General features: G+C 37.8%; 1 protein-coding gene across 1 annotated transcript in view; it reads right to left on the bottom strand.

Annotated features, from left to right (window-relative positions):
* Positions 1–4,606: 4,606 nt before the first annotated feature.
* Positions 4,607–14,095, bottom strand: part of CWH43 (cell wall biogenesis 43 C-terminal homolog) — a 101,050-nt gene continuing 91,561 nt past the window's right edge. The window contains exons 20-22 of the mRNA XM_074324671.1: positions 13,509–13,570; positions 12,575–12,730; positions 4,607–4,870 (exon numbers count right to left, since the gene is read on the bottom strand). Of these exons, the coding sequence (XP_074180772.1) occupies positions 4,792–4,870; positions 12,575–12,730; positions 13,509–13,570 (297 nt within the window). The 3' untranslated portion in view covers positions 4,607–4,791. The remainder of the gene's footprint in view (positions 4,871–12,574; positions 12,731–13,508; positions 13,571–14,095) is intronic.

The following is a 14,095-nucleotide window of genomic DNA, read 5'->3' as shown; positions in this document are numbered from 1 at the left end:
TGGCCCTGCCTCTTGCTGCTAGTGACCATGGTGCATCTCTAAGCCTTGGTTTCCTTAACAATAAAATAAGAATCAGTAGTGACTACGACATGAGCTCCTGCAAAAATTCAATGGAACATTTTACGTAAAGGCTTGATACCATGCCTGGCATGCAGTAAGTGCTCAAAAAAATGACAGCAATTATTATTGCCATCACAGAACCCCAACGTATCCTGTGTGTGGCTCCCCGGGTACCCACTACCCAATTCAGCAATGGGGCATGGTGGGGGTGGGGGAGAGGAGAACATGCAAGGAGAAATTACTACCTCTATTTATATTCCTTTTTATCCAAAAATATTAGAGAGAAATTAACCTTTACTTATATCTGACACATGGATTTACAGTAGTACACGCATGTAAGTTATAAGTAAATATATTAAGAGTGCATGCTCAATTTTTTTTTTTTTTTACTGACATGACAGCACACATCAGAATATTTGGAGATCATTGGCCTAATCCTTGAAATAAATCAGCAGAACCAAAGCAAGGGCAGAGGTACACCCCCACCTCAAAGAAGGAACCCAGCTGTGGGCAGACGGAGCTAAATGTCTTTATAGACACAAGAGAGCCCTTGAGTCTCTATCCCTCTAGCCTCCTACATAGTCAAGGCCCTGCCTCCTTAAGAAGGCAATGACAGATGTTGAATATAATGCTGTACACTTGAAACTTACAGAATACAAAGAAATAATAAATAAATAAGAAGGGAATGACGTTGGAGGAGTGGAAGAGGGAGGGAGAGTGAGATGGAGGGAAGAATTCTAATAGCCAACCAGCCAGTCAGGCAATCTGTCAGTGACAAAGTTAGCCCATGAGTGGGCTTGGGCTCCCTCTGGTCAGGGGACCTCACAAAATGGGGGAGGTAGAATTTCCACAGAGCTGCTGACAGTAGGACTAACAGAGTGAAGGGGAGAAATGAGGTCAAAGAGGGGGTTGGGACAGAAATCTCCATGGGAGATACAGGCCCTGCCCTAGTGCCTGGGGGGAGGGGGAAAGGAAGGTGAAACAGAGATGCAGGTGGCAGACTAGCTTCTGTTGCAATAGGGTGGTAAGACCAGGGTTGGGGTATTTGAGACATGTGTAAGACAGACATTACTCAGTTTGCAACATCAGTGTTTATGGTGTAGAGGTTTGGACTATCTATCAGATCCTCATGATATACCCTGGAAATGTTTCCCCCATCAAATTTTATGAGGTAATATCATATGGAAGGTGGAATGCTGGACCACTGAGTCAAGAAAACAGAATTCTTGTTCCAGCTTCTCTATTATTCTGTCATGTACATCATCTAATGCCTCTGAATTCAGTTTTCTCGCCTGCAAAGCAAGAGAGCTGATTTATGTGATCTCTAGGTTCCCTTCCAGCCCTGTGATTATGAATTCTGGGATTCAAATGGGCATATTCTCATATGATTTGTCTCTCATGTCTAAAAATTGAATGTAGGGGAAATTATAGTTTATCAAGGGTGTCTGATTATTTGTGTTATTAATCAATATTTGACTAATTGGTTCCTATTCTAGAGTCTTCTTTAATACTTTCACTCTGAAATTAACTATGTTACTGCTCTTATTACCTGCTCACATTATGAAGGCAGCCAAAGGCATTACCTCTTCTAGAGCTCCTCAGTACAGATTAAGGCAATATAACTGAGAGAGAGAAAAGAGAATGTGCATTATTAGCTCATAGGAAGCTATGGCTAAAAAATAGGATGCTTCCCAAATACACGGGAATCAAAATGGCTACTGACTCAATTATATGAGATAAATTAACCACCCCACAATACAGCAGATAAGCACTTTTCTTTTTTTCTTGTCTCTTTCATTGTCCCCAGAGCCCATCTGATCATCTGAAAAAATGTATTAGAATTCAAAAAACAAACAGGAAGCAGGAGGATGAGGACGCATCTCTTGAATTCCCAGACTCCGCTAAGTAGACAATTCATTGGAGAACAAGTAGGAAAGAAAAGAGAAACTGGTTTTCAGAATGGAGGAGACATCAACTGTTAATAGTATGTCCAATGTAAAGCAGGGGGAGATATCTGGACTTTTCCCCACAGGACTGTCTTCCCCAACCTACATACTACCCACCCCAAATTGAGATTCACTAGGTCAGTAACCCAGTTCTGTTAGTCAGTTTGGGCTGCTATAAGAAATTACCAAGGGGGGCTTAAATAATAGACATTTCTCAGTTCTGGCGAATGGGAAGCACAAAGTCAGGCTGGCAGCAGATCCATTGTCGGATGAAGGCCCTCTTTCTGGTTTACAAATGGCTGTCTTCTTGTATCCTCAAATGCCGGAGAGCAGAGAGAAAGTTCTTATGTCTCTTCTTATAAGGGAGCCAATCCCATTCATGGCAGCTCCACCCTCATGACCTAATTACCTTTCAAAGTCTCCACCTGCTCATACGATCATATTGGGGGTTAGGATTTCAACATGTGAACCGGGGGTGGGAGGGGACACAAACATTCAGTCCATAATGCCTGTCCCCCTAAGAGCATCATCAACGAACAACTAAATTCTCATCTTAAATTTAAAAGGAATATGAGGAAAAGAAAATAAAAACCATATTCAACATCTTGCTAGCTAGCCAAATATTTTAAAGGAAAAAAATCTAAGTGGGAAACTGCCAGAAATGTTAGAAAATGTTTACAGAGATATTGTTAGAAAGTTTCTTTGAGGCAAAAAAAAAACAAACAAAAAAAAACCCACAGAGAATTGTTTATATAGTGTTTTACTCTGCTAGGAAGCAATACAAACATAGGAATCTGTACACTTCCTTCTCTTCAAAGTAAGCTGGAACTGAAGAAGATCCAGGTCCCCAGAACTCCCAATCATCTTGAATCAAATTATAGAATACGAACTCTAGTGTTATCATCACTAAGAACCCCAACTTTCCATAGACTTGGTTTAATTTCTAATCTATTGATTTCCTCAGAAACTTTAGTAAGGTGAGCTAAGAGCATGTTGTATTTTGCTGGTTCAGAATACACCAGTTTACTAATTATCATGTTTCCCCGAAAATATGACCTAGCCGGACAATCAGCTCTAATGCGTCTTTAATATAAGACCCAGTCTTATTATACTATGAGACCCAGTCATAATATAATATAATATAATATAATATAATATAATATAATATAATATAATATAATATAATATAATATAATACCGGGTCTTATATTGTTTTGCTCCAAAAGACACATTAGAGCTGATTGTCTGGCTAGGTCTTATTTTCAGGGAAACAGGGTATTGCAATTTCAGCTACATTATCAAAGTCTCCAAAGCAGTCTCCCAGGATGGCAACCTTCGCTCCAGCCAATTTACCACAGGCTTTAGCCTCCTTCTCCAAGGCAGTCCAATGGGTCTGCTCAGAAGAGCCCAGCAATTAGGAAAACTGTGGTCAGCCACTCTCTCACCCCACCCCAAAACATCAGGGCCTTTATTTTACCCCAGGAGTCAGCAGCAGAAAGCACATACTAGGCCGGGAAGGTTAGAGGCACTGAATTACTGTGCTTGCATTGGAATCAGAACCAAATAGGAGAAAGCTGTACACTCTGACTTCCACGAAGCACACTACTGTATGAAGGTGTAAAGGGGTTGTTGAAAGTGCTAATTTCTATGTAGAACAAGGATAGTGCCTTTGCAATCATTGAAAAGATGCGTCTGAATTTCCTGTTCCCTGGGAGCCTTCCATTTCTTCACCTGAGTATCTTCTGACCTATCTTACAGTTCTTCAGCTATTTGTCTATTCTGATGTTAAAGGATTCCACTGAATTCTTAATTTCAGTTATACAATTTTCGAGAATTCTAGAATTTTTCTTTTTTTGAAATCTGATGTCACTTTTATAGTTTCAGTTTCCTGACAGAATGGTCATGCTTGGCTTTTGTGTCCTTGAACACAGCATAAGTTTTATAGTCTGTATCCAATAAATCCCATACCCGAAGCCTCAATATATCTGTTTCCCTTGTCTGCTGTTTCTGCCGATCATGGTTTACGGTGTTTTATTCCTTGTGTGCTCAGTAATCTTTGGTTGTATACTGAACATTGTGCATTCAAGAGCATTCAAGTCACTATTCCCTATGGAGATGGTGCTATTAGGCTGAACTCTCCCATCACCTACCTGCTTGGTTCTAGGGGAGAAAAGTCACTCCATGGGACCCCTCTGGGCATTGAGCTATGCTCCCTGACAGACGGTAGCCTGACTGATAACAGACATCACCACAGTGTGTCATGTACAGCCATGGAGTGATGATATAAACATGGGAGACAGATGATCGATCACAGCAGAGAAGGATGGTGAAGGGCTTGCTGCTGTTGCTGAGTCAGCAATAGTGATATGCACACATTACTCTCTTAACAATTAGACTTACTCTTTAAACATCTTTTCCCTGCTTTGTCCCAAGAGGGATTTAAGAGTGTTTGATTTTTGTAAGTAATCCTTAATCAATAAATCAATTTCTTATTTTTAAGCATTAAAAAGGTAAGACATTGTAATGATTTTATCTCTAGTAGTAAAACTTTTTTATATTACCACACATTCCATTTTTTATAAAAAATGTAAGAAAATCAATTTGGAGAAATGTTTTTATTAAGCAATATCATTTATTGATAGAATTTCCCATTGCATAGATACCATATTTTTTCAAACTTGAGGTTCTTTTTGTGTAGTTTCCCATTTTTCACTCTTCTCTTCTTTTTATCTTATATACTTTTGTTTTCCTTAGACTTGCTCAATGCATTCTTGTTTTAAATAGTTTATAAAAAGTATTTGGGAGTACTCATATGAAAGTGATGGTTGTTCTCATAATTGTGTCCCTCTTTGTAGGATCCAAATCTAAAGAAAAAAGCAATTGATATGTAAAAACCATTCCGAAAGGTACATTCTTATGTAAAAATTCAACCATAACCTATTGTGGTTTTACTTATCTGTAACAAAACTAGGAGAGAAGTGATCAATTAATAAAACACCAAGTGAAGAAATAAAAAAGGATTCATGCATATGGAAAAGGCAGATTAACATTTTAACCTTTGAAGTCCTCTTTCCATTGTTATGGATCATTCCAAAAGCACAACTGTTCAAGAATCATTGGCTGATAACATTGATGAAAAATAAATCTGGATGTTTCTCTCTAGTCCTCAGCTCAAATAATATCCATTTTCTAGGTTAAGCGATCATGAAACCTAAACTGTTATTCATGTTACAGTTATGCATTTATAAAAATCTATTTTGGCATGATTTAAACTTCTAAATCTTTTACTAGTGCTCACGTCTTGCAGCTTAATTATTCACTTTGCTGATGAAAAACATTAATTATATAGTTCTGGTTAATATACAAAATGCATTGAGATGAAATACAAAAGGCACTGAAAAGGAAGCTAAGACCTGAGCAAATGAAGCCCTTGACTTCCTTTTCTTCAGCAATCGCAATAGCCAAATAACTTCCATAATGTAGGAGATAAGAGATCTGTTTACTTTTTTATCTCAAAACAATAATAAGGTATATTAAAAATTTGCCCAACCTTTGACCCTGCTATTCCATGCTAGAACTGAGTCCTAAGGAAGTAACCAAGAATATGCCTAAAGATATAAGAAGAAGTCCCTGGAAGACTTTTTATAATAATGAAAAATTAAATGTGCAAAAACAATTAAATTGGTTAGCTAAAGTTTTATACAGCCATACCATGGAATATTATGCAATCCTTAAAAAAATATTTTCAGCAGGCCAGAAGGGATTGGCATGAATATTCAAAGTGATGAAAAGCAAGGACCTACAACCAAGATTACATAGCAAAGCTATCATTTAGAATTGGAGGACAAATAAAGAGTTTCCAGACAAGAAAAAAACTAAAGGAATTCATCACCACCAAACAAGTAATACAAGGAATGTTAAAGGGACTTCTTTAAAAAGAAGAAGGAAAAAGAGATAGAAAATATGAATAATAAAATGGCAATAGCTACATTTCTATCAACAATTACTTTCAATGTAAATGGATTAAATGCTCCAATCTAAAGATTGGTGGCTGAATGGATAAGAAATCAAGAGCTTTATGTATTCTGCCTACAAGAGACTCACCATTTCAGATCGAAAGACACTCACAGACTGAAAGTAAAGGGATGGAAAAAGATATTTCACAAAAAATAGAAAAAAAAAAAAAAAAAGGAAAGCTGGGGCAGCAATACATATACCAGACAAAATAGACTTTAAAACAAGAGACAAAAAAGGACCCAGTAATCCCACTTCTAGGTATTTATTCAAAGAAACCCAAAACATTAATTTGAAGGAAAATGTGCATCCATATGTTTATAGCAGCATTATTTACAGCAGCCAAGATATGGAGGCAACCTGGTGTCCATCAATGGATGAATGGATAAAGAAGAAGTGGTTCATATATGCAATGGAATATTACTCAGCGACAAAAAAAGAATGAAATCTTGCCACCTGCAACAACATGGAGGGACCTAGAGGGTATTGTGCTGAGTGGAGTAACTCAGAGAAAGATGAATACCATATGATTTCACTTACATGTGGAATCTAAATAACAAAATAAATGAACAAACAAAATAGAAACAAACTCATAGATACAGAGAACATTTTGATGGTTGTCAGATTGGAGAGGGGTAGGCGGATGGGTGTAAAAGTGGAAGGGATTAAGAACTACTAATTTGTAGTTACAAAATAGTTATGGGGATGTAGGGTATAACATAAGAAATATAGCCAATAATATTGTAATAATTGTGTATGCTATTAGATGGGTACTAGATTTATTGGGTGATCACTTTGTAAGTTATATAAATGTCTAATCACTATGTTGTACACCTGAAACTAATATGTCAACTGTAATTTAAAAAATATTTTAAAAAATAAAATAAATATTTTCAGAAAAATACCTTATTATGGAAAGAAGTTCATAAATACTATTTGGATGGAAAAAAGTCAAGTTAATAAGTAGAATGATTACACATACACACACATACATATATATATTTCATACACTTATATGGTTGGAATAATTGTGTGATCTATAGGTATATACACACATACACACACACACACACACACACACATATGCATATAAAAAGCAAAGATGTATTCAAAAAGATTACCAGTGATAATCTTAGAATTGCTGATCTCCCACCAGAACATAAGCTCCACAAAACAAAGACTTGGTCTTATTCCCCACTCTGTCCTCAGTGTCTAGCACAAGGCCTAGCCCAGTGTTGGCATCGTGGTACTCAATAAATATTTACTGAATTCAGAAATGGGATTTTTGGTGAATTTAGTATCTTTTGACTATTTCTATTTCATAACTTTTCATATGTACACATTTTTGATAAAGAATTTTTAAATTAAGGCATGACTTTTACTTATGCTCCAATTATTTTCATAATGAAACTAAATGGGAAAGCAGATCTAGCTCCCTTCACAGTTGGTTTGGATCCATCTGCAGTTATGATTAGTCAAAAATATTTTATTTGGATTTCTCTACACTCCTGGTATATGAAGAATAAGGAAACAGGAAATATTTTTCTTCCCAGACCTTCTACTTCCATTTACAAATTCACCTCATTCAGCAAAAGGAGGGAAACTATTTTTCTTCTCCTGTTACCACTACAAATCCTATTGTTGCTATTGCAGCTATGGCTATTGATCACTCACCACACACTAGTCTAAGAACTTTATGTGTCATTCAAACCTCAGATAACCTTAGGAAGTAGGCACTGCTATTTTCCCATTTTGCAGATGAAAGACTTGAGGCTTAAGAGAGGTTAAGCACCTTGCCCACAGTTACCCAGCACTTTGTTGGCAAGAGTGAGAATTTGAACTGGGCAGCTTGACCTCATAGCTGTTCACAACTACCTCACACTTACAAAGAGCAAGATCCCATACAGTAATGGAAGCAAATCAAGGTTTGGTTATAGCTCTCCTCACATGCCTTGCCTACACTTTAGTCCAGTTTTTTCTTGTTGTAAGGACAGACAAGAAAGAAAAAGAAAATGAATGAATGTCCTTTTTTCCACTGAACAAAATAATGTCTGAAAAGTTTATATAGGTATTAGCTGGTAAAAAGAGTAGAATTGTCAAGTAATAATAATGTATATGATGTGTTCTGGTTTGGTTTTTATGCAGACATTTCCTCTCATTGTCCAGTCATGAGAGAAGAAAAGAGCACATACTCCAAATAACAGGTTTTGCTGCAAATAGATTTCTCAGATAACCTCTATTTAAAACTAAACAAAACCCAATATATTTCACATGGTAGATTATCTGCAATGGAAATGAATGATTCATTCTCCATGATCTCAATCATATCTGCATGTTAGAATAACCTGGAAAGATTTTTCAAGTCCAAAGCTCAGAACACTGAGAAGTCCTGATGAATTGGTCTGGGGAGGCCCCCAGGCAGTGGTAGTTTATAAAAGCGCTCCAGGAGAGTCTAATGTGCAGCCATCGCTGAGAACCACAGCAACCCAACGAGACTAACAGGCTTCCTTCCTACTTCTTAGCTCTGTCACTGACTAGCCATGTAACCCTAGGGAAGTTATTTCCTGTTCCTCTAACCTGAGCATCTTACCTATAAAATGGAGATAACATGGGTACCAACACAATGAGGATTAATCGAGATAACACACAAAGAATTTAGATCAGGGTCTGAGACATAGGAACACTCAAATATCAGCTATCATGATGGTGACAGTGATAATAATGCAGGTGTGATCTTTGTACCTGACATTGGGGCCACAACATGTTTCTCTATCCCAGAAAGCAGGGACCATAACTTCAATCCAAGCAGGATTTTATAACCTTTTTTTTTCACTTGGTAATTATTCTGCAATTTTTTAAATTATTATTTTTTTAGTTTTCAATTACAGTTGACATACAATATTAGTTGCAAGTGTACAACATAGTGATTAAACATTTATATAATTTACAAGTGATCACCCCAATAAATCTAGTGCTCATCTGATACTATACACTGCTATTACAATATTATTGACTATATCCCTTATACTGTGTTTTACATCCTCATGACTGTTATGTAACTACAAATTTGTACTTCTTAATTCCCTCCCCTTTTTCACCCATCCCTCCCATCTCACAACCCTCAAAATGTTCTATCTGTAAGATGTTTTTTCTTAAATCCTCCTGAGAAAATTTACTTTATATTCCAGTGAAATTCCTTTACTACAAACCTTCCCTTCACACCTACCTCCCACTCCACACACATAGAGGAACCTTCAAAGATTTCTTGTCACTGAGTAGATAAAGTTGTATTTATGAGTTTGTTTCTATTTTGTTTATTTTGTTTTTCAGATTCTACATATAAGGAAAATAATATGGCATTTGTCTTTCTCTGTCTGACATACTCCACTCAGCACAATAACCTCTAGGTCCATCCATGTTGTTGCAGATGGCAAGAACCCATTCCATTCCATGAACAGATAATATTCTACTGTATATATGTACCACCTCCTCTTTATCCATTAATCCACTGATGGACACCCAGGTTGCCTCGATATCTTGGCTGCTGTAAATAATGCTGCTATAAACATATGGATGCACATTTCCCTTCGAAGTAATGTTTTGGGTTTCTTTGGATAAATACCCAGAAGTGTGATTACGGGGTCCTTCTTTGTCTATTGTTATAGCCTGTGTTTTAAAGTCTGTTTTATCTGGTATATGTATTGCTACCCCATCCTTTTTATTTATTTATTTATTTTTCATTTTCATGAAATATCTTTTTCCATCCCTTTACTTTCGGTCTGTGTGAGTCTTTTGATCTGAAGTGAATGAATCTCTTATAGGTAGCAAATATAAGGGTCTCATTTTCTTATCCATTCAGCCACCCAATTATCTTACTTTTTATAAAATGTATTGGGGTGACAATGGATAGTAAAATTATGTAGGTTTCAAATGTACAATTCTATAATACATCATCTATATATTGCATTGTGTGTTCACCACCCACAGTCAGTTCTCCTTCTATCACCATATATTTGACCCCCCCTTCGTCTTTTGTTTAGAGCATTTAATCCATTTACATTTAAAGTAAGTATTGATAGATGTGTAGTTATTGCCATTTTATTATTCATGGTTTTCATCTTTTTTTTCCCTTCTTTCTAAAGTTTTTCTAACATTCCTTTTAATACTGGTTTGGTGGTGATGAACTACTTCAGCTTTTTCTTGTCTGGGAAGCTCTTTATCTTGTCTGGGAAGCTCTTTCTGTCCTTTGATTCTAAATAACAGCTTTGCTGGGTAATCTTGGTTGTAGGTCCTTGCTTTTCATCACTTTGAATATCCAGCCAATCCCTCTAGCCTGTAAAGTTTCTGTTGAGAAATCAGCTGCGTCTTATGGGAGCGCCCTTGTAGGCAACTAACTGCTTTTATTTTGCTGCTTTTACAATTTTGTCTTTAAACTTTGGCATTTTAATTATGATGTGTCTCAGTGTGAGCTTCTTTGGGTTCACTTTGTTTGGGACTCTCTGTGCTTCTCGGGCTTGTATGTCTATTTCCTTTGCCAGCTTAGGTAAGTTTTCCACCATTATTTCTTCAAATAGGTTTTCAATTCCTTGCTCTCTCTTCTTCTGGTGCCTCTATGATGTTTATGTTGTACACTTGATGTTGTCCCAGAAGCCTCTTATACTGTTCTCATTTTTTTGGATTCTTTTTTCTTTTTGCTGTTCTGATTGGATGTCTTCTGTTACCTCATGTTCTAAATCTCTGATTCAGTCCTCTGCTTCATTTAATCTACTGTTGATTCCCTCTAATGTATTCTTTATTTCAGTTATTATATTCTTCATTTCTAACTAGTTCATTTTTATGTTTCCTATTTCTTTGTTGAAACTGTCCACATTCAGCATCCTTATAACCAGTGTTTTGAACTCTGCATCTGGTAGATTGCTTGCCTCCATTTTGTTTAGTTCTTTTTTGGAACTTTGTTCTGTTCTTTCATTTGGGACATGTTCCTCTGTCTCCCCATTTTGGCTGCCTCCCTGAGTTTGTTTCTATGTAGTAGGTAAAACTGCTTTGTCTCCCAGTCTTAGTGGCCTTATGTAGTAGGTGTCCTGTGGGGCCCAGTGGCATAGTTTCCCTGGACACCTGAGATGGGTGCTACAGATGTGTCCCTGTATGGGTTGTGTGTGTCCTCCTGTTGTAGTTGAGCCTTGGTTGCTATGTGCACATCAATTGGAGGGATTCACCCTGAGGCTGATTGGTTGTGAGGACTGGCAGTAACTATAGTGGAGGAGCTATTGTGCAGAGGCTGACCCTATAGAGCAGGGTTCACTTTAGCAGAGCTCTGGTGCCTGCCCAGTGTGCCGTTTGGGTGTGTCATCCATGGAGGCACCCAGGTGGTGCTCTGACTTGCTTTGAAGCTGGCTACCAGGTGTGCTGGCCCACAGAACCTCCTGAAATGAGCCACAAAGTATTCTGTATGTGGCCGCCACTCATGTTGGGCTTGAAATTACCTAGGAGAGAATAAGCCATGACCCGAGGCCAGCTGCCACTAGTGCCAGGCTCAGAGCTGCTTAGTAAGAGGTACAGGGTATGTCAAGGCCAGATGCTGCTTGTTTAGGTTTTGTGAACTTTGAGAGATTTTAGAAAAGTCCACAGCATGAGCCAAGACAGGTCATTTATATGCAAAAGCCACTGGAAGTGGTGTGGTTGGACTTGCAGGTTGGGTGGGGTGGCATCTCAGGGAATCACCAGGGCAGGGCCAAAAGTGTTAGTCAGGTTGATGGAAACTCTGATATGGCTCCCACCTGCATCTACATGTTGGAAGGAGGATAGTTCAACAAAGAAACTGGATCCGGATAGCACTTCTGTCTGGGAGAAAGCTGCCCCTCCAGCCCTCATCCTGGAGCCCAGACAATTCAGTTCCTCCCCATACGTCCCTGGCACCTTTCAAGCTGCTGCCCCAGCACTGGAGCTCAGTGCGAATGAGTCCATCAGTAAGTAAGTCTGTGCGCAGGCCCTTTAAGAGTAATGCCTGGGACTCCATCTGCCCTCAGTCTCACTCAGCTACAATCTCTGCTGGTTTTCACAGCCAGAAGTTATAGGGACTTCTCTTCCAGCACTGCAACCCTGGGCTGGGGAGCCTGGTGGGAGGCTGGGACCACTCACTCCTCAGGGGGCACCTCTGCAGCCAAGATATCCCTCCCGACTTTTAACTGCCATATGTGGGCATAGGGATCAGCACATTCTGAGTCTCTGCCCCTCCTACCAGCCTCAATGTTGCTTCTTCCATATATCCTCAGTTACAGGACTTCTGTTCAGCTATACTTCATACGATTCTCAAGGATGGTTGTTCTGTAGTTTAGTTGTAATTTTGATGTTGATGTGAGAGGATGCAGGCACAGCATTTACCTACTCCACCATCTTGCCCAGAAATAGGATTTTTAAATCTTTAACATGACTCCTTTACTTAAATGAACCTCTAGAACCAAATATAATTTGTAGCTCATTGTGGGGTAATATTTAGGTCCCTAGAGAGGATGCCATGCCTCATAACTGTAGCTTACAACATAAAGCTTACTCACCTGGGACTGAAATGAATTTTCTCAGGAACTTCCCTGTGGTCTGTGACTACCTTCTGGTTGTCTCTATAATTAATGGGGTCATCAGGGATTCTAAATTTGGCCATCTGAATTTCAGAGTCACTCAGTTCAGCATGGGAGATTCTTGCATAACCTAATCTGTGGCAGAAACAGAAATGGTTTTTAAAGGTTTTATCATCATACAGAAATCTGATGAGATCTAGTAGATAACACCTTAATTATTAAGCCAATTTCCCATTCTAATTCTACTCTGTATATCACTAGAATTACGTTGACTTTATACTATAAATATTTATCAACATATTACTTTTATGATATAAATGAATAAGGAACATGCACATATATTTAAGTAACTAAACACACTTGGCAACCTTACTATTTATACTAATGAATAGTCTATCTATACAAACTGCCTCTCACACAATATATTTTGGAATATATTAATATATAAAATATTCACATTTTGATATGGGATGATATGTTTTAAAAATGTAATTTACCTAGATTCCTCACCACAATATAGTAGTGGCTCAAACAATTTAGTTGACTTATCCAAGATTACATGATCAGAAGTTGGCAAAGCTGGAATTCAGACCCAGGGCCCTCTTAATCTATGGTCCATGCCATACAGTCAAAAAATGCTGCCATTCCTAGTATGTGTTGACGGTTACATACTTATCATGCTTAATAACTTACATAGCATCCTCTTTGTATAATTAAGCTTAATTTGCTTAGCCATTTATTCCTTCTTAAATCATTAGTCCATGACTTGGAAAAAATGTTAAACTGCATAAATAACCAAACAAATATTTATAAAAAATAACAAAATTAATTCATTGCTTCCATAGAGTTTGAGATAGACCCAAAAGATCATAGTAATAAGAGATTTTTTAAAATATCAAACACCTATGCTCACCTGATCAGCCCCCGATACATAATGTATTCACACCATCTGTCTTGATCTGTGCTGTCAATATCCTAATTAGCAGAGAAGAGAATATTTAAGGCATTAAAACAGTGCTGTATTCTGAACTGCCAAGAAAATGTGTGAGGTACAGTAATAAATATGCCTTTGTCCATGTTATTTTCTTTGCCTGGCTCCTACTGATCCCTTAAGGTCCAAATTATTTATTGATTCTACAGATACTTCTGGAACACCTACTATATGCTTATTTTGCTTCTGTACTTGATGGATGGAGTACAAACATAAACATGGTCTAGAGAGGGGTTTAGGTGGGGAAATCAACAATTGCAATACAGCCCTGGCTCCCTGCAACTTTCCAAGTCTCTCATCCCAAGCAGAATTTACTGAATCTTCATCGATCAACCTATATATATGCATACCAGTTACACTGTTCTGTATGGTTATTTGTTTAAATGTCTTCACCTTTCCTCTCCTGAGAAGAGGAACTCTTAATCACTTTGACTGTCTGGTACTTAGCATGAAACCTGGCATTTGGCAGGTGCTCAATCTGTGTTTGTTAAATTGAATCACCAGAAATA

The sequence above is a fragment of the Rhinolophus sinicus genome, linkage group LG02 (genome assembly GCF_036562045.2).
Source record: "Rhinolophus sinicus isolate RSC01 linkage group LG02, ASM3656204v1, whole genome shotgun sequence".
In the NCBI taxonomy this organism is placed as follows: Eukaryota; Metazoa; Chordata; class Mammalia; order Chiroptera; family Rhinolophidae; genus Rhinolophus; species Rhinolophus sinicus.
Note: the sequence above shows the minus strand (reverse complement) of the source record. Positions and strands in the feature narration are given on the sequence as shown.